The sequence below is a fragment of the Emydura macquarii genome, unplaced genomic scaffold (assembly GCF_026122565.2).
Source record: "Emydura macquarii macquarii isolate MOO-44397 ecotype Brisbane River unplaced genomic scaffold, CSIRO-AGI_Emac_v2 contig_1253, whole genome shotgun sequence".
Taxonomy (NCBI): domain Eukaryota; kingdom Metazoa; phylum Chordata; order Testudines; family Chelidae; genus Emydura; species Emydura macquarii.
In genome coordinates this window covers 101,683,888-101,710,307 of record NW_027131390.1, presented here as the reverse complement: position 1 = coordinate 101,710,307, position 26,420 = coordinate 101,683,888, and the positions used below count along the sequence as shown (strand labels likewise).

The window sequence follows — 26,420 nt, the reverse complement described above, 5'->3', positions numbered from 1 at the left end:
ACTGCTTGATGCAGAATTGAGGGTGGGTAGGTCAAATGAATTGAAACTGCCTCCAGCATAAATGAACTATTTCCCATTTATATCTGCTTGCCCATAACTCAAAGAGGTGACTCTGCCACCCTAGGATCACTGTAGCTCTCCAGTCACACCTCCGACAAGGCTGCCAGTGTTTAGTTCTTGCACTGGCTCTATCACATCTGGAGAATTCGCAGATATCCAAAAAAATGTATTCCCCGGTGTTTCGTACTGCTGGAGTAGGGCTAGTGGTGCAGAGAATGTAAATAAGGAAGTGTTATTTGCTCCTCCTAACACAAGAACTAGGTATCACCAAATGAAATTAATAGGAAACAGGTTTAAAATGAACAAAAGTATTTATTCACACAACACACCATCAACCTGGCAAGGAGTGCTACAAAGGATGTTGTGAAGCCCACAACTATAAAGGGGTTCAAAAAAGAACTAAAGTTTCTGAAGGATAGGTCCATCAACGGCTATTATCCAGGATGGGCAGCGATGCAAAACCATGCTCTTAAGTGACCCAGCCTGTGTTTGCCAGAAGCTGGGAATGGGCAACAGGGGCTGGATCACTTGATGACCTGTTCTCTTCATCGCTTCTGATGCACCTGGCATTGGCCGCTGTCAGAAGACAGGACACTGGGCTCCATGGACCCTTGGTCGGACCCAACAGGGCCGTGCTTACGACTCGTCAGGCACTGCTAATGGGATGGGACGGCTTTGTGCCTGAGCTAGCGGCGGGTTGCTTGGGGTGTGTGTGAATAGCGTTGGGTGGTTCCAGTCCAGTTATCGCCGCCTGGGCTGAGCTGGCCGCGGCGGGAGGAACCCCCAGGAATGTTATTACTGATACAGCATTCAAACGTCCCCAGGCACGTCACAATCGGCGAAGGGGGGGGGGACCCGGCCCCAGGCGCCTGAGGCGTGCTAGGCACACAAGTCCCACTGAAAGCCAACAGCTACCTAGAGCCTGCTCCAGGGCCCTGCCTTTTAACGGCATGTCGGCAACTTCCCCGCACCTACAGCAGTAACTTGGTTCGCGCCACAAATTGCTGACAACGGGAACCACCTCCCCGCCCATCCCCGCAGAGCGATGGCGGCTCAGCGTCTCCGTCCATCCCCACAGAGCAATGGCGGCCCAGCTACCCACCAACCCCTTCAGAGCAACCGCGCCCTAGCAACGGCCTCGCAGCAGCACCAGCAGGCACCGGTGCGGCAGCCTGAGCCTAGCCACCGCCTCCCCCCTCACTCAGACTCAGAGTTACGCGGCCGAGTTACGCACGGTCACGTGATATCCTTTCGCCCTGCGGTTGGTTGCCGCGGTGCGGGGGACTTACGTCGACGGTCTCGCCCCACAATGCCTTGCGGCATGCGGACGTGGTGGTTCTGCCGCCGACGCCGCGGGTCCGGTGAGGCCGGTAGTTCGAAAACGCCCTCCCACGCCTCCCTGAGCAGTTGCCTAGCAACGGACCCGAGCCCGCCTGACCACCTGGCCGTGCCGGCTGCACGGAGGTGGCTCAGGTGAGATCTGGGGCCGGGAGAGGCAGCCCCAGGGATGGGGTGGGGACCTCTCCCTCGTGGGCCCCGGGCGCAGGTGGGGGGCAGGGAGTGGGATAGCGAGGGGCATTCCCCGGGTGCAGGTAGCGGGGCAGGCAGAGGGAGCCCTTCCCCCCTCAGCGGCCCGGAGGGCAGGGGTGGGGATGGGACCCTCTCCAGAGTGGCAGAGAGGGGATGTGGGGGCTATTGCAATAGAGGAATGATTCCACTTGCCTTTCTGAGAGGGGGAGGCATAACGCTGCCTGCTGCCTCTTCCCCCAGTGTTAAGGTGGCGATGGGTGCCTTGGAGTGAGTACAGATGCTGCCCTCCGAAACAGCTGTTAAAGGGACCATTGTCTGTGACCTCCCCACTGCTCCCTCTGTGCACACGGTGCCACGTGTAACTTGTGGATGCGACACAGGTGTGTGTTGGAGAGCGGCTAGGGCCACGTTTTGTTTTTTTTTTTGAACTGTGCAGCTATTGAGAAGGAGGCAGTTCTTTCCCCTCTGATGTGGGTTACCCATAGCACCTCAAGATCAGATTATTGTCATGCACTCTACATGCAGTTACACAGGGACATTGCTTGGAAGTGGAAACTAGTGCTGAACTTGGTAGCCTGCTTATTAACCATCATTTTATAACTGAAGCTCGTTACAACACTGTTTCAGGAACTTCATCTGCACAAAGAGACCAAGGCTCTGGTGCTAACCTTGAAAGCATAAGTGGTCTGAGTTCTTGTAACCAGGGAGACTGCTCTGTCCCCATTTTTATGGTACTGGTGCAATCAGTTAAAAGTGCTCAGATTAAATCTTCCTGATATAAATAGGAGGAAGTTGGTGACAGAGCAATCTTATGTGTGGGTTCCTTAAATTCGGGATGCAATTTCCCCCACTCTTTTAGTCTGCCAGTGGCTAGATATTTGATAACGACCTGGGTATGCTGCAAAAGCCATATCTTTTTATCTGGCATATGATCTGAAGATTAGGGTATAGGTTTATTTTATTGTCCTAATCGTATTTGATGGTGTCAAGGTGGAATGAGCATCCCTTTATTCGTTGTATCATTGTGTAGTGTATTTTAATTTATAAAATGGGCATCTAGAACATATAAAGTAAAGCTTTTGTATAGTTAAATAAGAAAATAAATTAATACATAGAAAGTTGTTGTGAAACAGTTAAGATTGATACACGTAACATGACACAAACCCAGAAAAAAGCAAGAAAATAAGAAGATAAACCAATTTACAATACATAACGGGCACACACCTTAGTATTACCCCAAGTACTGTATACCTTAACTCTGTTCTGTCAATCAGCCCTTCAGCATGCACCATTCTGTCAAATAACCCCAACCCAACACTGTTAGTTTGGGATGTGTAATAAGTTGGTGTGTTGGGAAGGGATAATTTGGAAAATGAGGTGCGGGAAGGAGAGCAGAGACTACTTAATCATTGCATCAGATATACTCATAGTTCATCTTTGTCTGTTTTTGTGAAGCTAAGGGCAATTTTTTTTTAAAGATAGTGCTGCCATGAACAAAGTTCATTAACAGCCCAATTTCAAATGCTTTATATTAAAAATTTATGAAAAGGTATCAAAACAAAAATTGCCTAGAAAATTCAGACTATAAAACTAACACTGTCACATTTCAAATTGAAAGGCCAACTTAATGTGGAGAAAAACAGGAATATATACCCCATTTTAAGGCTAATTTCTGACCGTAGCACTGAATGGAGTTGTAATCAAGTGCTCCAAATAAAAAACAATTACCAGGTCCTTCTTCTCAATAGAAGGAGCTGGGATTCAGTCATGAACCCCACAATCACGTATTCCTAATTCCTAGGGGCCCTGCCATGGAAACAGCAGGCTTTAAAGTGAATATAGTGAGTATAGTAGTTTTCATAAAGTTGTCAGGGGTGGGAGAGTCACTGTTATGTGTAAGGAAAGTGAAGTCCCTTATGATTTTAAGATAGTCTGAGGTAGAGAGTATCTGGGGGAAAACTACTAGGTATTTAAGGGATTGGTGGCAGATTAATACCTAAATTTTTGAATAGGTAATTAAAAATGACATTTAAAGATAATATTACTTTATAAAAATATTTCTTTATCACATTTTTCTATGTGCACTTATATATATACACACACAAAAAGCTGCTTGCTATGGAGAAATATTTTATTTTTTGGTTGGCCGAGTAAAATATCCTTGGTTTTTAATTCCTATCATCCTTTTATAGTAAGGGTTAGTAGATTTTTATTTAAGGGTAAATTTTCATGACAATTTTGCAAGGCTGAATTGCATATAGTTAAAATATGGGCATTTATTAATTTTTCTACATTCATATGCTCTTGTAGCTGCAGTGTGTTTGGTGGTTTTTTTTAAAGGTAAATGACTTAATGTTTTAGGCATTTTTCTGACAATGTTCTTGGGAGACTGAGAAAAAAGAAATTTATTCATTGGATGGCTTAAAAAGAAACATTTCATTAATGATATTAAAAAAGACTGTCTAAACAAAGTTTTGTTTTCCTGTCATTTCAGAAAAGATTTCAAGGAGGCTTATCCCTTAAAAGAGGGAATAATTTGCCTTGATATAAACAGAAACTCAGATGAAATGAAAGCTATTTATCTAGGATTCATGTAAATAAAATATTCTCATCTATTTTACATATTTATTTTATTTAACTTAGATCTAGAAGATGGATTTTATCTATTCTCATGTCTGCTGTCTCTATTATTGATATTGGCTATTTATATTATTTGCCCTTAATTCTGGGAGTAAATCAACAAATGAATGGAAATTAGATTGAATATTGACTATATGGCAATGGGAGAGTTTTGGAGAGAGAAATATAGTATTATGTAATGCTACTTTCTTTATATTTTCACATTCCTCCTTTTTCCACATAAGAGATTAGGGATAAATGAAATAATATTTATTAAATTAATCACAGTAATCAGCCCCTTTACTGTAGCTCATTTGTCCATCTTCCTGCCAATATATCACTGTTCTCCATAGTATAATATTCAGCCTAGTTTTAAATGACTGAAGTGGTAGGTCTTTTTCCTCTTCAACTAGGAAACTTGTGTAGTCAAATAGATATGTGTATTAAACTTTCTTTTACTCGGTGTATTTCATTACACTGGTAACATACCCTTGAGTCACCCTAAATGAATCTCCCTTCTTGGTGTTTATATCCTTCATATAGTTATGGATTGTTGAAGATGGACAAATTCAGACTGGTAATAAGGCATAAATTTATAACGGTGAGAGTAATTAACCATTGGAACAATTTATCTGGGGTGGTGGGATATTGTCCATCCCTGGCAATTTTAAAATTGCCAGATTGGATGTTTTTCTAAAAGATCTGCTCTAGGAATTATTTTGGGGAAGTTCTATGGCCTGTGTTATACAGGAGGTCAGACAAATAAGTAATTTTACTTTTAGAAAATCACATATTGCTTGTCTTGCTAAACATTTGAACTTTTTCATGTATCTTCTGAAACTTTTAAGGGTTTGGAATTAAAAAAAAAAAATCTTTTAATTCTTGACAAAGGTTTCATGGTGTGTGTTTTAAAATGTCTGCTGTGATTTGCCACTTTTTCTGCCATTAATTCCAGGAACACCACAGAATATATAATTCTTGGAGAAAGTTGAGAGCAGCATTATATTAGTTCCAAAAAGTAAAATTTTAGTTTTGAACAGGAACTTAGATTTAGTCTTTCCCATCCCTGCCTCAGCGGTTAGATCCCATATATCTTATTATAATTTTACTTTGTTATTTTATGGTAGTTCATTTATGGTTTTCATGTTCTTTACAAACATTTATTTTAAGCTGCCCAACACCTGTGTAAGGTGGCTGTTGCTATGCACATTTTACAGATTAACAAACGGAAGCCCAAATCAGAGAGAAAGGGTTTCATGGTTAAGACACTGGACTGCGACTCAGGACACCTGAGTTTTATTCTTGGCTCTGCCATGTTTCCTTGGTTAAGTTACATAGGTCTCCATTCAGCAAGGTACTAAAGCATGTACCTAATGTAAAACATATGCATAGTCCCACCGAATTCAATAGAACTAGTCACATGCTTAAAGTTAGGCACTTTACATTTTTCCTTGGTCAGGTCCTTAATCTCTCTGTATCTCCGTTCCTCATCTGTAAAATGGGAATAATAAAACTTCTTTGTCTGTCTTGCCTATGTAGACTATAAGATCTTTGGGCAAGGTCTTCTCTTGATAACAAGGATCATGTGGTATGTATAGCGCCTAGCACTGCGAAGCCTTGATCTCAGTTGGTGCCTCTAGGCAGTACTGTAAAATAAATAAAAAACAGCAGGGGCCTCAATCTCAGTCAGTGCCTCTAAGTGCTGTGATAATATGAGGAATACATATTAATAAGAGAAGTTAAAAGTCTGATTGCGTGACCTGTTTGAGTCAGAGAGACAGGTAGGGACTACTCAACAGGACTTCTTGTGTGATCTTAGATTCAAGACTAAGCCCTTTGTGACTTGCCATGTATTAAGGCTGATCCAGGTATGCTGTCCGTTAGCCTAGATTGAGAGTTACCTCATCTAACCAGATTGTAATGATTCTGGCTGCATATTCAATTTTTATTTGTTTTAATTTTGGCTGATCTGTATTTCTGAATGTATTTGTTTTGTTTTAGGTTTTCATTAAATCTTTTGGCAATGTCTATGATCTTATCTGCTTCAGTGGTCCGTGTGAGAGATGGGCTCCCGCTATCTGCCTCTACAGATTATGAGCAAAGCATAGGAGTGCAGCAATGTAGAAAATATTTTAAAACACTCTCAAAGAAGCTTGCTCAGCTTCCTGATAGATGTACGCTGAAAGCTGGACAGTATAATATAAAGTAAGCATCTCTCTCTTTTTTATCCTTGTAACATACCTGAGTGATGTTTCTCATAGTTAAAAATTCAACAGCTGTAGTGTAGAAATAATGAATTAAATTAAGAATAACTATCAACAATTATTTTTATATTTGGAAATTGAAAGTTAAGGCACATTTGACTTTAAAGACACACATTCTTATGTAAATCCTAGTCTGAAGTCACTTGCATTGTTATAAATATTTAAATAATTGACCTACTAGAGTCTTGCAAGATTAAAGATTTTTACGACATATTCCATTATTCTATTGGTTTCAAGGTAGTTTCTGGCATGAAAAGCCCCAAGAGCTCAGAGACTTGTGATTAGTCCTTGGATATTCTTTGTCATGGTAGTTCAAGCAAATATGGTGTGTGAGGAGGGTGTAGTTTCTGTGTCTGATCTGAATTATCAAAATATAAAATTATCTTTTCAAATCATAAGCCCGTATATAAAAATGTGTTATAGAATTGGGGCCAGATATTTACAGGTATGTAGGTGTCTAACTCATTGAAATCAATAGGAGTCAGTTGCCTAGATACCTTTAAAAACATGAGCCTTAGAGCCTAACCTACACACCTTATTTGCCTAAAATTACTGTTTACTTCAGTGGGAGCTTTGCATACGTAAAGAATGGAGGATTTGCCCCTTATTTGTAACACCAATAGCAAATGTTACTTTGGGTATGGACCATGTTTTCCTACGTGTGTAAAGCACCTGGCCCAGTAGATCCTCCATCCTGATTGGAGTATGCTGGGTGCCTCCTTAATATAAATATGCAATAGATATGTGGTGGAAATATTCCAGGATTAATTGTGTCAAGATAAACACCTTATCATTAACAGCCTAATTTTTTAATTAATAATTATTTAGTAAATGCCAAAGGCTAATTTACTTTTCATGTACTTCACTGAATTTGGACCGTGAAATGAAAATTTCCCTTTGTGGGTCTCATGCATTAGCGCAGTGCTATTACATTACTTTCCAATGCTGCAAGGGACTCTCTACATCACCTGAACCCTCTATCTTTTCCATTCTTCCCCAATTTTTTGAGTTGTACTCAGATTTTAAAGTCTTGAAAACATTTTTACAAAGTTTTGTAAAAGCATTTTCCTATTTATATCTCTGCTTTTCTATAATGGCCGTGAGTGTAATTTTGGAGCTCCTCATGAACATGAATGAACATATGCATGATATATCAATGAGGTAGAGGATGTAGAATTGTCCCCATTTTTGGAGATGGGGAATTGCAGGGCAAAGAGGGAAAGTGACTGAAGTCTGTGGCAGAGCCTTGAGTGGAATCCAGGTATCCTGAAACCCATCTAGCATCTGCACAATGCTGCCATGCATTCTCTTAAAACTTTTTTGGTTTTTATTTTTACTAGGCTTAAAATTTGGATCTAAACTATATGACAGTGTCCATGCATATTGGTGTTGTGTAGTTAATATAATAATACATAATGTATTCTTTTCCTGCATTGTAGTTTTGGAACAGGAAACTTCTTGGATTATCCTGAAATAGTTATCTGATTATCATGTTAACTTTTCAATCACTTCTTGATATGTATTTTATATTTGGGGGTGTTTTTAGGTATCACTCGCCAGAAAGATGTTTCTGTGGGAAGAGAGTTAGATAAGACAACTTTTCACTCTGAATAGCTTGGTTGAAATCTTAAAATAATCATCCTGTTTTAAATGAGATTGGTGATTTTGTCCTAATCCTTATCTGACATGCTGACACAAAGCCAGTGCATATTACTGGTATGATATATACTAAGGTCCTGATCCTGAAAAGTGCAGAGCACTCTCCAGCTCCTGTTGTTAGTTGCAGATTCTGTATACTTCTCAGGATCCAGGTCCTAGGCAGCCTGAAATTTTAGATTAAATTTCTCTGATTTTTTTTTTTGATTCAGCAGGATTGGTATGCTCAGCTCAGGAAAGGCTCTTTGAAAAGCAGGTCAGAAGTACAGTGGCAGATTTGTATGAAGAATCTTACACAACACTTATCTTTGCAATACCTGGCTGTAGCCAGTGTTGCCTGTCCCTCACTTTCATGAGCATGAAATTAACCAAAATTAAAAAGTCAGGGATTCAATGTGTCCTCTCCTCCCCACCCCCAACCATTCAGCATGTTGGGTAAAAAAAATTAGTGTTAGAAATGTTTTACGTTGCTGTTTAATGGTAGCTACTGTATTTTAATAACTTCTGCGACTCACTGATGTGACTATTTCATGTTATAATTATTGTATCATATGAGTAAAGGCTGCAGGATTAGCCTCTCAGTTTATTTAAAAAACAAAACCCTAATTATCCCCTCCTCCCCCCCCCCCAATTTTCTGCTTTTAACCTTCATGTTTTGCCACTTATTCTAGCAATGCTTTAGACAACACAAAAAGAACAGTGCTCAGAAAACACATGCACAGTGGCTCATACTTTTACCTCTTTGAATTAAGATAAATTCAAGCAGTGAAACGTAAGCTGTAGTTGTTAAGGTAGAGCAAATATTGATTCTGTGTGTGTAAATACAAATGAAAAAGTCAATATTTCCTCTTAGAAGTTAATGATCATTGCTTCAACTAATTATGCAAAAAATATAGCACTATGGTTTTACTTTATTAATAAACTTCAGTAATAAATCTTCATAAATCTATAATTTCTTTGACAACTGAAAAACTAAAAAGAAACTTTAAAGACTTGGACATCAAGTATAACCAAAGATTTTCTGTATTTACCGTCTATTAGTAAGATTCTGTAAAAATTTTGATACAATGTATTAGCTCAATTATTTTAAACTGTATATGAAAGACACTTCAACTGATTTTGAAATTTTTGTTTTATGAACAAACAATGGAATAAAAATGTGTTAACATTTAAATGTAATATGTGTAGGCATATATCAAATGTTTAATTGGAAGGGAGAGATTTTCCTGCCTTTGGTTATCTTCAACTCTGGATACTGATGAAACATCCTTGCTATGGAAGAGTTTAATTCCCTCGCTTATGAAGATAATTCTGAAGAGCAGTTTTTTGCCTTTAGAGTGCACCAGATGGCATGTTCTGCATTTATTCTAAATGTACCATTCCCAGGGGAGGATACTCATGTGTTTTCCCCCTCCCAAGGACTTTATCCTAATCTCCCACTCTTCTGCATGTTAGTCAGCTGCAATACACTATACATTCCTACTGTATATGTATAACATAGCTTCTCATTCATTGATACAATGTTGTTTAAAAGAAAGTCATTATCTTAAAGTAATTTTTTCCTTAAAACAATCGCTGGCTTTTTCAATAAATATTAATGTCTTCATTACCCCATAGCAGATTTTTGCTCCACTGTTTATGACATATGGAACCAGTCTTGTGAAGCTGTAAATTTACATGGATTTAATTTTGAAATTTTAAAACCATTTTTCAAATTACAGTTTTATTAGTTCTCTGGGAGTGAGCTACATGATGCTGTGCACTGAAAATTACCCCTGTGTTCTGGCTTTCTGCTTCCTGGATGAGCTTCAGAAAGAGTTCATCACCACATACAATATGATGAGGACAAATACTGCCATCAGGCCATACTGTTTTATAGAGTTTGGTAAGGATCTGACTGTTTACTATTATAACTCTTTCCAACCTATTTCAAAAGCAACTAACTATTTTAAAGAACATACAACTAAACCATACAAATCACATATATTCAGATGAGGTTATGTTTATTTAGCTTTAGGATGATTTAGGGCCTAATCCAGCTCCCATTAAAGTCAATAGAAAGATTCCCTTTGTCTTCAGTGGGAATTGAATCAGACTGTTAGAGCCTGATCCAAAGTCCATCAGGAATCTTTCCATTAATGTCAGTAAGCTTTAGATCAGGTCCTGCATGAACAAATGTGGAGGAGTTTAACTTGTGCCAGTTAGTAATACGTTGAGATTTTTGACTTTATATCCTTATATCATATAAAAGACTTAACCTATAAAGACCACTGAGCTTTGTAAGACATTTCCAAACTAAATAATCCCAGTTGTATGTTTGCTCATCACTGTCTAATAATTATGTGTTCAGTGTAATGAAAGGGAGTGAAAATTTTGATTTGCTTTATTATACAGCTATGCATTGAATTTTTTTATGATTTAAGCTTCAAATACCAACATGCGGCACTATTTGTAGCATCTCTTGTGGATTTTATTGATATCTGCAGGGACTTGGAAATTATACCTTCATTTGGAGGTAAAGGAAACTTGTTCTATGTATTATGATAAAATACATTAGGCAGAATAAAAGGAATGAGGTGTAGAAAAACATGGTACACACTAAATTCATTCAATTTTCCAGTGCAGCTGATTGTCTGTTTTTTAAAGGTGTTCTTTAGTATAACCACTGTTTGCTTTCTTCCCTTTCTCCATCCTTCCTAGCTATTAGTTTAGAGAGTAATTTCATTATATTGGTGTATTTATTGCTGAGGTGAAGTGATATAAGTATTCAGCACTTATGTTTTGCAATTTAAGGCACATTTTAGAATTAAGTGCATTTGTATCTGAAAAAATAAACTATTTTGTTTTATAATATTTGCTAAATTGAAAGTGATGCTAAAACTAGTGAAATAAATCCATTATATTAGCAGTGCTTTCACTATCATGCAGTGGCAAGTCATTAGTTTATTCACAGTTGTTAGGTAATTAGATTTCTAGAGCTTAATTTTTTATACTGTAGAATTAATTAGTCTTATATATTAGTCATAAAACAGAAATAGTATTAGAATGTTCCAAGATAAATGTAAGAATTTCAAATAATAAATTTAAATTTGTGTATTTGAGAATATATATGGCCCATAAAGCCTTCTGGAATGATTTAATTAACAAATGTCTATAGGGATATTTTATTTTTTTTTTAAATTTTCCACAGATAATTTTATTCAAAGGACGAAGCAGAGATATAATAACCCACGGTCTCTGTCGACAAAGATAAATCTTGCTGACATGCAGACAGAAATCAAGCTGAGACCACCTTATCAAATTTCCATGTCTGAACTTGGTTCAGCTAATGGATTTGCACACTCATCTGCTGCAGAGTTTAAGGGTACTGGTAAGATACCTGCTGGTGAGTTTGGTACCTTAATTACTTCTATCCCTTTGAACCAGATAAAGAGCAATATGTTTACTTTGCTTTTTAAAAAAAAATAAATATGGAAAATTATGCCAAACCTGGTACTTTTAGTTGCTTGTCTGTATAAAGAACAATTGCCATGACATAGGATGTGTGTCATTGTTTAGAAGTTGTGGCTTCAGTTAATTACTCTTCTCCTGCAGCTTCCATAGAGGACAATTACAGATGTATATTTTCATTTCGAAACCAGTCTAAGAGAAGGTAGACATTTAAATATACTTTTTTAAGACTTTGTAAATCAGCTAGTGATTTCTTTATAATGGGATCTGAGGGCATCATGAAAACTTAGTATCACTGTTGGTGTATCATGACTGCTTGACTCAGTGGAAGAAGCATAGGGCAGGACCTTGACAGTCAAATTCAAAGTAGTAATCCTGTTTAAATTCAGTAATCTTTAAAAAAATGTTTTTGCCTAGTACATAGCATCAGTAATAGCATATTTGCATTTGTTTTTGTCAGGACAGTTTTATTTTAATTCTTGAATGTTTTCATTTATTGCATTGAAAGAATAAATTTTATAGGGTAACTTTTAAAGCACATATGATAACTTAATGCATTGGTGGGTTTGGATATTAGAATACTATAGACTTGTATATAATTCTAGACTTTATCTTGTGATATTAAAAATATTTTCAAACAGTTAAGCCCCAAATTTAGGTATTTCCTAGCAGAATAGAAGCATGAAAACAAGAACACAAAAACATTGTGCCAGTTGCATAGATTCTATAAATGAAACTGACTAGAGAAAGTGAAACAGGAAATGCTAGTTTCAATCTTCAAGTTCAGTGAAGTGAAAAAAATAAATAGAATAAATGATGAAAAGTTAATTTAAATATTAAACATTTTTCATTTTTAAAAATCTCTGGTCCTGATGCTCGTCCAAGTGGGCAGACTTCTGTGCCATACAGTTCATTGTGCAGGATTAGGTCCTGAATTAGTGACACAAATGTGAACTCTTATTAAAATACTATAAAATAAGTGATCAGCTAAAATTTGTATATTTTGACAAATATCAACAGTTACTTTAACTGTTATGCTAGTAATTCTTTTTCAGTGATTAGGTTAAACATTTCAATTTCTTCTATTGCTCCTGTAGCTTTTCTCTCTACAGATGTTAAAATGCTGTTTTATTTTAAAAAGGTACATTACTAAGTGTTTGTTCAGTGCCCACCACTGATTGAGACTTTCAGGAGGCATCATAATGCAAATAATTTATAATCGTAATGATTATAATGTGTTGATACTGACCCAAAAAAACAAACAAAAATCCTAACTACTGCAACTACAAAGGAGAATGTGTAATCACATTAAAATTATTTAGGAGAGTAGAACCTTTCAAGCTAAGCCCTATACTTTTGCCAAATCATCCAGAGCATTCTTAATATTGTTGGTGACTGATGGAGAAATGGGAAAACATTCTGAGTACCACTTCTGCTTGTATATGTGTACTACATATTTTTGTTATAATTCTATGGACTCATTCTTTTATCACTTCTGACACTTGCACCTTTGTTTCTTAAGAAATAATCTTTCTACTTATTTAACAGCCTAATGTAATCCTGTCTCTGTGTAAAAAGTCATGGTGTCACAAGTGGAAGCAAATAAACTCAGTAAAAATCTTCTGGATGCAGTTAGTGGATAGAAGGAAAAATACTGACCATCTGTGGCACAGGCAGAACTTATTTCTAAATAGATTATTTTAAAAACGTTTTTCAGGAAGCACAGGATGCTTATTTATTACACTGTTACAATACAAGATTCTCTGAGAGCATATTAGCTTAAATTCAAACACAATAAGTCACCGTCCCTTCTCTTTCCTATTATTTTTTTTTCTTTGTTATCACAAATTAAGGATTTTTTTTAAACTTTGTCAAAAGTCAGAGTTCCCCTGCTGCTTTCTGATTGACCTGATTATTGTAGAAGCATTGTTTCCTATCATCTCTCAATTTCCTGCCATCTCTCAATTTTCCTGTCATCTTTTCATTTAATTAGTTTGCCCTTTCTCTCTATTTTACATATTTTTTCTTGTCTCTTCTCTTCTTCCTTTCTGGAATCTGCATGGTCACAGACTCTTTCTCTCGAGGTCCATACATCCAGGGAAGATCATACTCTCTTCTTTCTCCCAATATTTAAAATTTTAGCTGCCTTTTGCTTCTGGTAGAAAGGGCCATTGGATACCACAGGGTTTGGAGTGTGGTTATTCCTTTAATACAAGTCATCTTCTATCTTAGAGCATTTCTAGAATTTCCCAGACCAGCTGGTAGCTCAAGTACAAGCCTGTGACTGGCTTCCAGAATAGGGACTTGCTTCAAAAAATCATTATGGGCTATTTGATACCTACTCAGCAGGCCAGACTTCCCAGTTTCTCTTCTGTTCCAAGGATAACTTTTCCAAATGTGACCGTCCTTGTTCAATGTCCCTTCTTTTGCTTTTCCATTCAAACGTAAGGTTTGCTGTGAGTGAGTTACATGTCTTAAACCACTTCAACTAGTAAGTAGTGCTAAGTAGACATATAGGCCAAATTCTGTTTTGTTGCACCAGTGTAGCATGAGAGAAGAATTTGACCCATTAACTTTATCTGTATTGGTAAAGCATGTAGCATTACTAGCACATATACAGCTATAGGACATATATCTGATGTTGAACAATATTTAGAGTCTAGGCCTCTTAAAATGTTATTGTTCAAATGGTTGAAAATTGAAATCCTTTCTTTAGAGAATATCTGTTCTGTATAGTGAATAAATTAAAGCTATTTTTTAATGTAGGGGATATTCTTCATGTGAACTCCTGATAATATGTTGCTTTAAAGATAATCTCAGGTTTCATCATACTTTAAAATTTGTGATAACACACTATTAATTTGTTGTATGCATTTGTCTGGTTATGGCAGGTTCTAAATATTTTTAAAGTTGTTTCCGCCCCCTCCTTCCCCCCAAATGTCAGTTCCTAAAGTTAAGATGTCTTCTATGCCATTAACTTGCCTACTTCTAAAATTAGAATTCCAATGGAACTGGTACAGTCTCTCAAATCAGTGGAACTAAAAGAAGTACTTGCTGTATAAATTAATAAAAATAGTACATTGAAGTTTACATATCATAAGGTAAACAGCAATAAAAAGTACTACATATGTAGCAGATGGCTAGGCTAAAGTTCTTGGAGCTACCTTAAGCCACCAAAAATTCAGTGCTTGATATTTCAATCATAATATTACATTACATTTTTTTAAATGGCAGGAGAGGAGGAAGGGCAGGAGAAACATGAATAAATTTGAAGCCATTCCTTACAGAGAATTTACAGGTTCTGACATCAGAATTTGTATATTCCTTGATCCTGGGCCTGTATTTAAAAACTAACTAGTGTAGTGATTATCTGCTCTCTCCTCTTTGGAGTTTGTAGACTCCATAGTGTGATGGACCTAGTGGAGCTGTCTTTTATTCTGCAGCCTTTAACTGACCTTCTAAATTATTTTGCTATCTGATGCTTAGCTCTTTTGACAATAGAATATATAATCCCTTGAGCCTTGAAGAGTCTAATAGCTTTAGCAATGGTATAGTGTCCTTAGAATGCCTGAAAATAGTTTTTAAGAGAAAATATAGAAAAGTTCTAATGCTCATGCACAAAATTGCTGATATTTGCTGCCAAATCTGTTAACTTTTTCAGAATAAGGTTTCCCTCATTTTTGTGTTGTACAAATGCAAAATTCCTGATTGGAATAATAGGGGAAAATGTGGGTGTATAGGCTTTTCCTTCCTCTGCTAACAAAACTCAGCAACAGCTGAACTAATTTTACCCAGCAGTTTAAATAAATGCAATTTTTTTGGCTGAGACTAAAATTTCAGCAAAAAACGAAAAGTTTGAAAAAAGTTATGAGCAACTGAAGAAGTTAGAATGGAAATTGGCATCCAATCGTAACCTTAGTAGTTGCCACCTCTAATGTGTGTTGTGGGTTAGAGTAGCAATAAGTTATGAAAGTTGAGCATCAAGGTATTTTTTGTTTGTTTTTGTTTTAAACATATGTTAAGTACTGTACAAATTAGTTATAACAAAACATAAAAGTTGAGTATAATAAAGTTAGGACACAATGACAGTCTTATATGCTTATCAGGAAAAATAGCTTTAGTCATTTGTTTGTGGTTTCTGTAACTTTCTGAGCTGTTTGGAGAGCCTTTGTCTGCAGCTGTTAAGTGCAAACAACCAGGATTGACACCCCTCTCTATATTAATGTTTCAGTTCATTAACTTCCTTGTTTGCACCTTTCCACTTCACTGATTTAAACATGGTTCAGTAAACATCTTGTGTCCCTCCCCCATGTTGCCTAGACTGTTAAGGATTTTGCCTTGGGTTAGTTTTTCCTCCATATTTGGCTTCTGTTATTTGTTGTAGAAAGGCACAATAATGATTAATACACGTCTGCTGTGTATTTGCAGTCATTTGTGTAACTCTGTCCCCTGATAAGCACAAATAAATGTGGGCAGAAAAAATGTATATTTTCAAATCCCTTTCCATATTGTGTTTTTAACATGATCAGTAAGAGACTTCTGAATCATGACTGGAAAGTATGTATCCTGTTGTAATACAAATACTAGCTGTAGTTCCAGAATTTTTCTTTATTTGTATCTCTGGTTATATACAGCAGATGTGGTTTGCTGTTGGGGCAGGTAATAGGCTTTGCCTCACAGCATTTTGTTTAGCAAATAAGCTAAATCAGTCCTGATAGCTCTTACTAAAGCATTAGTGTTAAAGAAAAGTAGAGGTTGTGAAAGGAGCTCTCAATTATGTGAGTTACTAGCCTGGTTGCTAATTGTGGAAAAATTTTACCAGCAAGTACTTTGAGTATAGATTTACTGGCATGTTTTCTTCATCACTATGCTGAATAAACTGGATATATCAAGTTAAATATCTTCTTTAACAAAGACATTAAGGAATATCAATTCTGTATTTTAATTGAAATAAAGTATGTTTTGTCAATACTTTTCCTCTTACTCTTTTTAGAACTTTATACATATGCATAAGTTTTACCAACTTTGATTACGTTTTTAAGCAGTCACTGAAAAATATTTTTTTTTCTGAACTTTAAGGAAAATGCTTTGATTTATTTCATAACATTTTTTCCTTGTGCCTTTCAGCTCTGCATCAGCGACTGGAACCTGTTACTCTGCCAGGGATTGTCTCATTTGTACTTAGCCTGTTATGTGGGGCTTTGAATTTAATTAGAGGTTTTCATGCCATAGAAAGTCTTCTGCAGGTACTGTACCATGTTTATGACTCTATAGTGGAGAAGAACTGAAAAATCAAACTGTCATTGTTTGTGCAAAATATAAGTCAAAATTAGCTCATATAAACTGTTTACAGTATTAGGTTAGAAAGATTTGGCTAATTCACATTGATTTCAGACCCAATATGTATATTATATATCCATTATTGAGTGTGTACAGAATGGGATTTTCAAAGGCACCTAACCGAGTTTGAAAATCAGTGGAAGATGGGCAAATAACTCCCTTAGATACCTTTGCAAATCCCACCAATAGAGGGCATAGACTACTGTTTTCTAAACCCCTGCCATGATGTTGAACTTTGAAAAGCCACTGTTCCATAGGTGTCCATTATGCATAATGCTTGAGCAAAATTATATGCCTTCAAAATTCGGACAGTCTAGTCCATTGTCTGCAAAGATCCACAGGACATGAATCTTGGAAGGGTTTTTATAACCAGGACCTTTGTTCCTTTGAGAATAAAAAGAAAAACAATGTACTTAGTTATGGGAAGTTCTGTCCTTCGACTGATTTCCATTCAAATATATTTGTGTTTGATCTTGAAACCCATGACCTTTCAATGAATAAGAGGTCTCTCTCTGTACACCATTATTCCTATTAGATATATTGCCATTGATATTATGCGCCAAATGGAGGATACTGCGCTTTTAGAAGGGGACATGTTCTGCTGGTGTAAATTGTCACAGTTCTGCTGAAGTCATTTGAGCTCTGGCAATACACACTGGCTGAGTATCTGCCCCAGACTAAAACATTAAATTGAAGTCCCCTCATGGTGGAAGACAAAGTTCCTTTGGTGGTTTTCAAAAGGACTAGGAGTACTATTTTGCTCAATATTTATTCTCTTAGTAAAGTAAATTCTGGTGTAATAAGACTTTCTGTGAACTATCCCCTTCATAATCACAGCATTATCAGTCTTTAATTAATCACTTCTTAAGGACACTGGTTACCTAAACTAAGAAAGATGCTATGTGCATCCTAACTGTGTTCTGTATACATATTTGTGTATTAATTTAAACATTAACAGTTGAGGCTCAGGGCATTTCCTGAAGATTAATGAATGGCTGGGAGGAGTTGATGAAAATGCCCTATGCCAAGGTCGTTGTTGCTATTACAAACTGAAAATGAATAAAGCAAAGGTGTATGGATTTTTAAAAATACATTATGCAGTTTCATGTGGCATTTCTAGGGGATTAATGCCCTGTTCCTTCACAAATCATATTTCTTCTACATTATATACATATAAATAATATTTCCTGAATGTTTTATCACCATGCCATTACGTTTATAAATATAAATTACAGTACAGAGTTGCACAAATAGCGTTGGACAGAATTTCATTTCTTTAATTGTATAATATATGTGGTGCTTATTTTGCTTCTAAAGGAACACAGCTGCAGAAGAATATTCCAATGTAGGATTAACCTATGTAACCAATAATGTAGTGGGCAATTCAGTTTCTTTCCTTATATTATTATATAGGGAGATGGTGGATAGTTATTTACAGATGGAATATAGTGCTTACTGTTTGATTCCTGGCATTTTGGATCCACCCAAAATAAGTAAAATGAAGAGGAATTTAAAATTAACATGGAATAAATCCATAAAGGTCAAGGCAGAAGTCATCAGAACACAATGTTAAATGGAAGTTTAACTTCTGGAAAAAAAATCTTTCATTATAAAGGTTCCTTCTGAATTTAGAAGACTTTCCTTTTTAATCAATAATTCATTTAGAGGTTACAAAACTACATTCTAACTGGTAGTTATACTGTACTGAATTCTGTTGTGACTGTGAGGTGAAGATTTTTATATTCTGTTGAAGTGCTGTTCCTGTAGATAAATTTTATGTGCAGAAGTACAGACTTTTTTATAGCCAAAGCTACAGATGAGAGAACTTCAGGCTAAACGTGTTGTCAAGAGAGATGAGCTGTAGTTCCAAATGGACCAGTTTCCTTTGGAAATGGAATTCTCCTTGATGAAAAACAGATTACATGAGTGCCCTTGTTTTTCTGGGAAAGTTTCTGATTGTGGCAGATGTTTGTTTGAAAAGCATGAAAATGCAGTCTAGAATAATCACTGACAGTGTACATTTATTCTGCTCAGCTTTATGGAAAATATTAAAATCCGAATATTAAACCTGAAATAAATATGTTTGAGGAAAAACAAAATAAAGTGGAAAGATCTGTAAATTTAAGTTCATTTTTCTATTGTTCTGCTTAAAGGAAATTCAATTTATTATCTATATCTCTGTTTATGAATAATCTTTGTCTAGTAAACAGTCATGCTTTTGTTTGTTCTCTCTTCCATTAATATATGTTTGCCTGCATTGTTTTCTACATAGGATTTTAGCACACCCTAGTGGACAATTTGTATTTTACAGTTTACATAGTTTCCATTTTGTGAAGTTGTTATATTAAGACAGTTGTACAAGTTATTTCTTCTAGTTCCAACATTTAGGCTGGGATTTTCAAACAAGTCTAGGGAAACTAGGTGCCCAAAGCTGCAGATGAGCCTCCTTTAGGGTCCTGTGAGAATCCAAGCATTAGGTGTCTGCTGTGCTGAATAGAAATAGTAAGCAAGAATAATTTTAGGATATTTTGGACCCTGCTGACTTTATTCCGTGGATCTGACCTTCCCACAGAGCGAAATAAATGATGCCTTCTAGTTTCTTCAGTTTCATTTTGGAACAGGAGGTAATTCTAAATTTGTATGTTGGATTATTTTTAATTAGAGCTAGAAGTTATCTGTGAAGACCACACATATCCTGTGTATTTACTTTTGCTGAAATACGTTGTTGTGAAAATACTGGATTTTTATTCTCTTTTTCACAGAATGAGAGTGAAGATTTCAGTTATATCATAGCCTTTTTCCTTGGAACAGCAGCATGCTTGTATCAGGTAAATTATTCCTGTTGCATATTTCAATAGTTTCAGAAGCATTATTTAGTCACGTATAAATGTTATCAAGTTTTGTTAAATATTGTGTATATTTCAGTGGAGTGACTTTAACAATAACCTGTATTCCTGTTTTGGTGGTGAGGAGATATCCAAGCATAGACTCTCTTGCTTACATCCTTCATTCTGGGCTATTGTTTTCTGGCATTGTCTTTCCCCAGTTAGTTCATCAAGAGATAGGGATGTGTTCGTCACTTTCCTGAGGCTGATATTAGGATCACTCTGTGATTCAGCCTCATAGAATCGTAAAAGTTCCTAGCAAATACAGGTTTTGTTCCTACAGCTTGTAAATACAGCTAGTTTAGCTTGTAAATGTCACAAGAGATGGGGAATCCTTCACTTCTCCAAAATGACTATTACACAGCCTAATATATCTCGTCAGCTGCAGGTTTTCCTTGATATGCAGCCTACTTTTTCCTTTCTTCAGTGTTATCTCACTATTCCTAATTATACAGTCTTTCTATCCCACTAAGTAATTCTTCTCCATCTTTGGTATTTGTGCTCTTAATATATTGTTAAACTTGTAGCAAATCCCTCTTCTCTCTGTTGTTGCTTAGCTAAGATATGCATAGTTAGCTTTCTCAGTCTTTCCATATAAGTCAATTGTCGCAGCCCTTCATAATTTTTATGGGTGTTTGCTGAATTCTCACCAATTTGTGCATATCTTTCTGGTATTGATGGACCCATAACTAATTTGCACTATTTCAGGTGTGGCCATTTTGGGATTATCACCTCCCTGCTTCATAACATAATGTGTGTAAAGTCAGAAATCTCACTATCTCTTTTGATGCTATAGCACATTACTTACTTGTAAATTATTTGTTGTCAACTACAATCCCTTTGATAGGTCTCTTTTTCAACGGTATTGCATTCCATTGTCTTGCATTTTTGCAGTTTAAATCTTTTATATCTTCTGATAATATTTCTAACCCCAGTATGTCCAGTTGCATTGCTTTCTGTTCCCAGTTATCGTATTTCCTCCCAGATCAGCAACCATTCTGAAGTCCATAACATACTGCCCACTTCCTCATGAGAATTATTAGTCAAAACATTAAATAAGATCATAGCTAACTCCATACAAAAGAACTCTCTATCTTGACACATTATCATATATCTTTACTCTTTGTTTGCAATCCTCCAGCCTTTGCACTTCATATACTAATACTGTTGTTTTACTATACGATGATCTTCACTCAGAAATTTAATCTCACTAGATTCTTGGGATTTTTTTTAACATAGTGTGACTCCCCAATCCATGCAACCTATCTGTCTTTTATGTATAGTTTACAGTGAGGTTTTTACAGTATTCCACTGATTATATGTCATTCCACCACATCTCAGGAATGCCCATTATGTCAAGGTCCTCTTCCATTGCCTGGTATTCTAATTTACCCAGTTTGACTCTTAAAAGTTTTTCATTGATACAGTATGTTGACATTTATAGTTTCTATTTTTGGCTATGTACCTATTATTTTACATCTGGGACCAGTCCTACTGGCCCAGAATTTATCTCTGGTCTCAACCTGTCCATTGTTTAGTCCAACTCTAGTTTGTGTCCTTTCTTTTATAGGACACATTTAACCTTTTTATCAGCGACATCTCTAGCAGATGTCTTTCTACAACTTGAGTGCTCTCCAACACTTGTTGCTTTTTCACCAATGGCTACCTTAAATAATTTCCCCCCAAATCTTTTATTTTTCTGTGCCAGCAATCTGGTAGAGTCAATCCCTTCCGTATAGGCTGCCCTTTCCACACAGACATTTCCCAGTACCTCACAAATTGACACCCTCTCTTCTTTATATAATTTGCATCTGCCACCAGCATACTTGCTGTTTGGTTGTATGATTGAACTGGAAACATTTCAGCGACAGCTACCACAGAAGCTCTGGACATATAAATCTTTTCCTAGTATACTAAATTTAATTTCCAGGACTTCTCTTCTATATCCTTCTATGTCATTATTACAATATGCACAGTCAGCCCTCTTTGCTCCCCAAATCAAATGTCAATGGCATGGCATGTTTAACCTTGTCCTGGCATGGACGTTAGGATTTCTAAGTCTAGATCCTGCACGAAAGTACGTTGCATTGCTGTTCAGCCACAAAACTGGTCTGATGTTTCACATTTCATTCAGTTAATACTTTAGGGAAAAAATTGCTGTTTATTAATTTACAAAAAAATGATTACAGTCAAGTTGTACAGGCCAAAAATTGGACCTAAATGGAGTAGGAAATTTTAGTCCTAAATGTTAAACTAATCACTTTGCTGTCCGCAAAGCGTATATTTTACTAACTTTTGCTTAGCAAAGAAAAGAACTTAGCTTTGTGTCTGTGTTCAACCTCTGGGTTCAAAATGCAGCTGCTCACACTAGATCTAGAGTTCCAGTTATGTAATCCTAAGTACCAATAGTCCAAGCAGAATTGGACCATGCAAAACATTCTGCAGAGCCTCGTAATAGATACGAGCAACATGTATGTATCATTGACTGGGAAACCAAGATTCAAAATAATACTATACAGGATATGTCAAACTTAAAAACAAAATTCACCAGCTATGAGTAATCATCTATATGAATCTTCACATATGATCTGCCTACTGGATGCTTTTAGGCAGATGAAGGGAAAAACAAGGACCTAGAACACCTTCACAAGCATCTGTTTCAGCCTTAGTATGAAGGGTCCATCCCTGCAAATCTTACCACATGTTCTCTCAAATCTCCCATTCCTCAAGCGGATGTGATCAGCATTTCTATTCATTCTTTAAATGCAAATCAAATAATGTTAAATGCACATATATAGTGTTGTCAAGTATCGCTGAACTATTTGCCCTGTTGCTGTTTTGGACCTGTTCCATTTTGCCATGCTAATTCTGATTCTTTGAGGCACATTTGAGCATTGTATATGTCTATCCTCAAATAAGCATTTCCAAGCAAAAACTTATTTTTTTCAGTTTCCTGAACCCAGTTTGCTCATGAATCCCAAGATTTAGCTCTGATTTCCCAGCTTCAGCTGGATTGTACAAAAACCTATAGTTTGTCCCTCAGTGCTGCAACGATGAAACAGTAGCGTTGTAATATTCAGAAAGAAAAGTAAACGAGGGATTAGAGAATCAATAATACTTCCAAGAAAACCAGAACTTTCTATCCCAGTAATACAAAAATAAATCTAGTTTCTGAAATGTTCTCTGGTCTGCTTTGCATTATTTTGGCTTGCTCCATGCTCTTTGAGACTCCTTTGATGAAGTCGCAGTTTTGCCTAAAATATAAGTCTCGAGAACTGACCTCAAGCCATTTCTTAACAGTTCATTTTTCTATGCAATAATCAAACTTTGTGTTTTCTTCCTTGCAGTGTTTTATATCTGTATATTGCACAGGCTGGTGGAATGTCAAATCCTTCCTGACTTCTGCTTTAATCTGCCTGTGTAACATGTATCTGTATGAACTGCACAATCTCTGGTGGCTCGTCTTCCAAGTGACACTTATGCCAAACTATCTGTTTGATCTTGTATTTAGTTGTGACACTCTGAGTACCTTTCCCAGACCTGAGGAAGAGCTCAGTATAGCTGGAAAGCTTGTCTCTCTCACCAACAGAAGTTGGTGCAATAAAAGATGTTACCTACCTGGTCTCTCTAGAAATGAAATTGCACCTGACAAGTCTTTTATTGTCCCAGATGAGAGAAATGCAAACAAGCAGCATAAGGATTTTTTATTTTTTTTTAATTCTTCCATTTTAAAGAAAAGCCACTTAGATGAGCATCAACCCTGACTGCTGAAACTGGCTTGATACTGATCTAAGTCATCAATCAAATGCGTTTGGTGTTATGAACTCAATGCATTTTTATAATAATCTGTGTCTTAAATAGCAGCTTAATTTTTTTCAACAGAGCTGCCCCTGTTTAGGGGGAAATCTCTCTTGTGTTGTCCCTTTTGCAGGATTCCGTGGCATTTTCTGCCTTTGGTTACTTGTTTTCACTCCTGAAAACTTCCCCCTCCTTCCAACATGGTTCCCAACTTTGAAGTGGCTTTGCTTTATTATAACACAGCTGTATGCTGTCTGTGTTCTGTGGATCCTTGGTCCATAGCATCCTCTGCCCTGCTGCTTTAAATAGCAGCCATGCAGAAGATTCAGGGGAGCATCAAAAAGCTGAAGGCACTGGGCAGCATGTAAGTGAGATGAAAACATTTTAGCCTCTTTGAAGGAGTAGATGGAGAACAAAAAGAGGACTAGGAGCTAAAGACAGGAAATGGAGCAGTGAAGTGGGAGAGGAGGAAGGCATTTGTGAAAATGATGTAATTTTAGCAGACCTGAGATTCTCAGGTATGACGGAATCAAGGATATGGACTTTGAAAAATGTTTTGGGAAGAAGAGGAACTTGGGGTGAATGGAGGTTGTCCTCTTAAGACTCCTCTCCTTGCGGTGCTCTCCCTCTACTCTTTTTCTGCCTGCTACTGACTTGCTTTTCTGAAGTCAGAATGCAAATATGCATTTGAATCCCTGCAGCAATTCTACTGCCTTTTAAGGGCTTGGGAGTGTAAAAGGGAAGCTGAATGTACTAGGTAAAGTAGACATGGGGGCTATTTACAGGTTCCTGATTTTCCTGCTCCCATCCCAACACAGATTAACAGCCTGAGATCTCTTCTAATTTGTGCTAGATGGGGCTAGCAGGGAGTGGTGGTGGCTGGGAGTAAATAAAAGGTGTTCCCATCCTTGATACTGGTGGCTGAAGGGAATGAGACCAAAGAGCCAGTATATCAGCTTTACACCTATATTGGATGGATGGATCCCATCCAGCAGAGGCCTCTGCTCCTTGTTCATTACCTGAGTGGCATAAAGAGAGACTATTGAGTCAGAGATTCTGCCTCTATATCTGTAGACAAGCCACAACATTTGTTTCCATTGCCATTTTCATTATTGAGAATGAGCAAATATGATGAAGAAATCTTCTTGAAGAGAGAATAATGGCAGCAAAATCTAACTTCTATTGATGCTGAGCACTGTTTACTCCCAGAATGCCCACTTAAGTTAGTAACACATTTATGTGCTCAATTAAAACAAACAAACAAACAAGGTTCTACAAACATTGTTCATTTCTGCATCTACTTGATGATTCAATGTGATTTATTAGCAGAAGTCATTTTCTATGCAGTAATCAGACTTTGTGTTTTCTTCCTTGCAGTGTTATTTATTTGTATATTGCACAGGCTGGCGGAATGTCAAATCCTTCCTGACTTTTGGTTTAATCTGCCTGTGTAACATGTATCTGTACGAACTGCGCAATCTCTGGCAGCTCTTCTTCCACGTGACGGTGGGAGCATTTTCAGCATTACAGATACAACTTAGACAACCACAAGGGAAGTCTCCTGATTACAGTGTCTGACCCAAGTCCAAGGATGTCCCAAGGCAGTCTTGGTCCACCCTTGGTTCCCTCTCAGGAATGAAAAGCTTTTCTCCAAAAGACGAAACTACCTTTTTCTTTTTTTTTTAAAGAGCAACACAAGATGCCTGTGGACATTAGTAACCTGAGAATTTAGACTTATCCTCAAAGAACTGAAGACACACAGAATACAGGATTAGTGGAGGAAAATGGGTCCTATCCATGCAGTGAAATGTCCAGTGAGGACAAATAAAAGTTTGGAGAACTTGACTGATAGCAGGAAAAAGCCTCCTTCAAAAGCATGATGATGGAAAAGATGTATATAGGGCATGTTCTGCATATCAAGTGATCTCTCCAGTTCCAAAATCAGTTTTGCCTTTGTGAGGCAGTAGTTTAGGCTAAATACAAAGATGCTGTTGCATATTAGCAGACTATATTTGGAATGAGTGAGTTACTAAATGTGGGAATATTGGATTGTACATTAAATTTAATGGGATGTGCGTGTTTCTTAATTAAAGCTTAACCTGGAAACCATCTGTTTATGGGGATTTGCTCCTTGCTCCCAGTGGCCTTCCATCTAGCACTGAGTTAACTGTAAATATTGGTACATATTTTTCTCTGTATAATTTGCTTTTAATGATCTTTTGAAAGTGACCTTTATGGACAAGTTTTATTTAAGTAAATAACCTAAAATTCTGTCTCTTGGCCCATTACTCTTGCTCTCTTCCTCTATTTGAACACTAAAAGTTAGAAAAGAAGTTGACAGGTGAGTAAACAGTATGATTTGCAACATGTTTGAGCTATTGTTTGTCTCTTTATATATTTTATGAGATGGATTAATAGCTGAAACCCAATTTAGCATTTAGGCAACTGGTGGTGGGCTTATTTCCAACAATCATAAACTGAGTTCAGTCAGTTTAAAAATAACAAATCCATTTTGGATCCATGGATTTTGTTGGGTCTGGTAGCTTTGTATTTTACTGAATTGGAGTTGAACCTCACTAATTTATATTAGTCGCTGGGACATCTATTGTACAGTCCCAGAGTTTGTGAATTAATTAGCAAGTGAACAATCAAGGGTATTACATTGTCAAAATAAATAGAATGCAATCATAGTTTTAATTGTTTCCATTGCTTTATAGTACACTAGAAAATATGTTTTAATATAGTTTGCATAAATAGTGAGGTGTAGTAATATGGGGCATTTCTAAAGCGTTCAGAAAAGTTTTAATATCTGGAAGGC

At 36.8% G+C, this 26,420-nt stretch overlaps 1 protein-coding gene across 2 annotated transcripts; it reads left to right on the top strand.

The window, feature by feature from the left end:
* The first annotated feature begins 1,378 nt into the window (after positions 1 to 1,378).
* SEC22A (SEC22 homolog A, vesicle trafficking protein) lies at positions 1,379 to 25,874 on the top strand. Of its 2 annotated transcripts, none has more exons than XM_067549630.1 (7): positions 1,379 to 1,533; positions 6,211 to 6,414; positions 9,851 to 10,014; positions 11,320 to 11,514; positions 16,707 to 16,825; positions 19,682 to 19,747; positions 24,980 to 25,874. In XM_067549630.1, exons 1-7 carry the CDS (start codon positions 1,382 to 1,384, stop codon positions 25,178 to 25,180), a joined length of 1,101 nt encoding a protein of 366 aa, XP_067405731.1. In that variant the 5' UTR covers positions 1,379 to 1,381; the 3' UTR covers positions 25,181 to 25,874. The 2 variants fall into 2 exon arrangements, with proteins under 2 accessions (XP_067405731.1, XP_067405732.1); XM_067549631.1 differs by lacking the exon at positions 1,379 to 1,533 and adding an exon at positions 4,753 to 4,810.
* The last annotated feature ends 546 nt before the right edge of the window (positions 25,875 to 26,420 follow it).

What these genes read in the sequence shown, in the direction of transcription:
- SEC22A (XM_067549630.1), top strand. Translation starts at nt 1,382, where the DNA reads ATGCGGACGTGGTGGTTCTGCCGCCGACGCCGCGGGTCCGGTGAGGCC. An exon ending in CCATAGAAAGTCTTCTGCAG is followed by an intron (nt 16,826 to 19,681) that starts GTACTGTACCAT and finishes TCTTTTTCACAG; the next exon opens with AATGAGAGTGAAGATTTCAG. An exon ending in CAGCAGCATGCTTGTATCAG is followed by an intron (nt 19,748 to 24,979) that starts GTAAATTATTCC and finishes TCTTCCTTGCAG; the next exon opens with TGTTATTTATTTGTATATTG.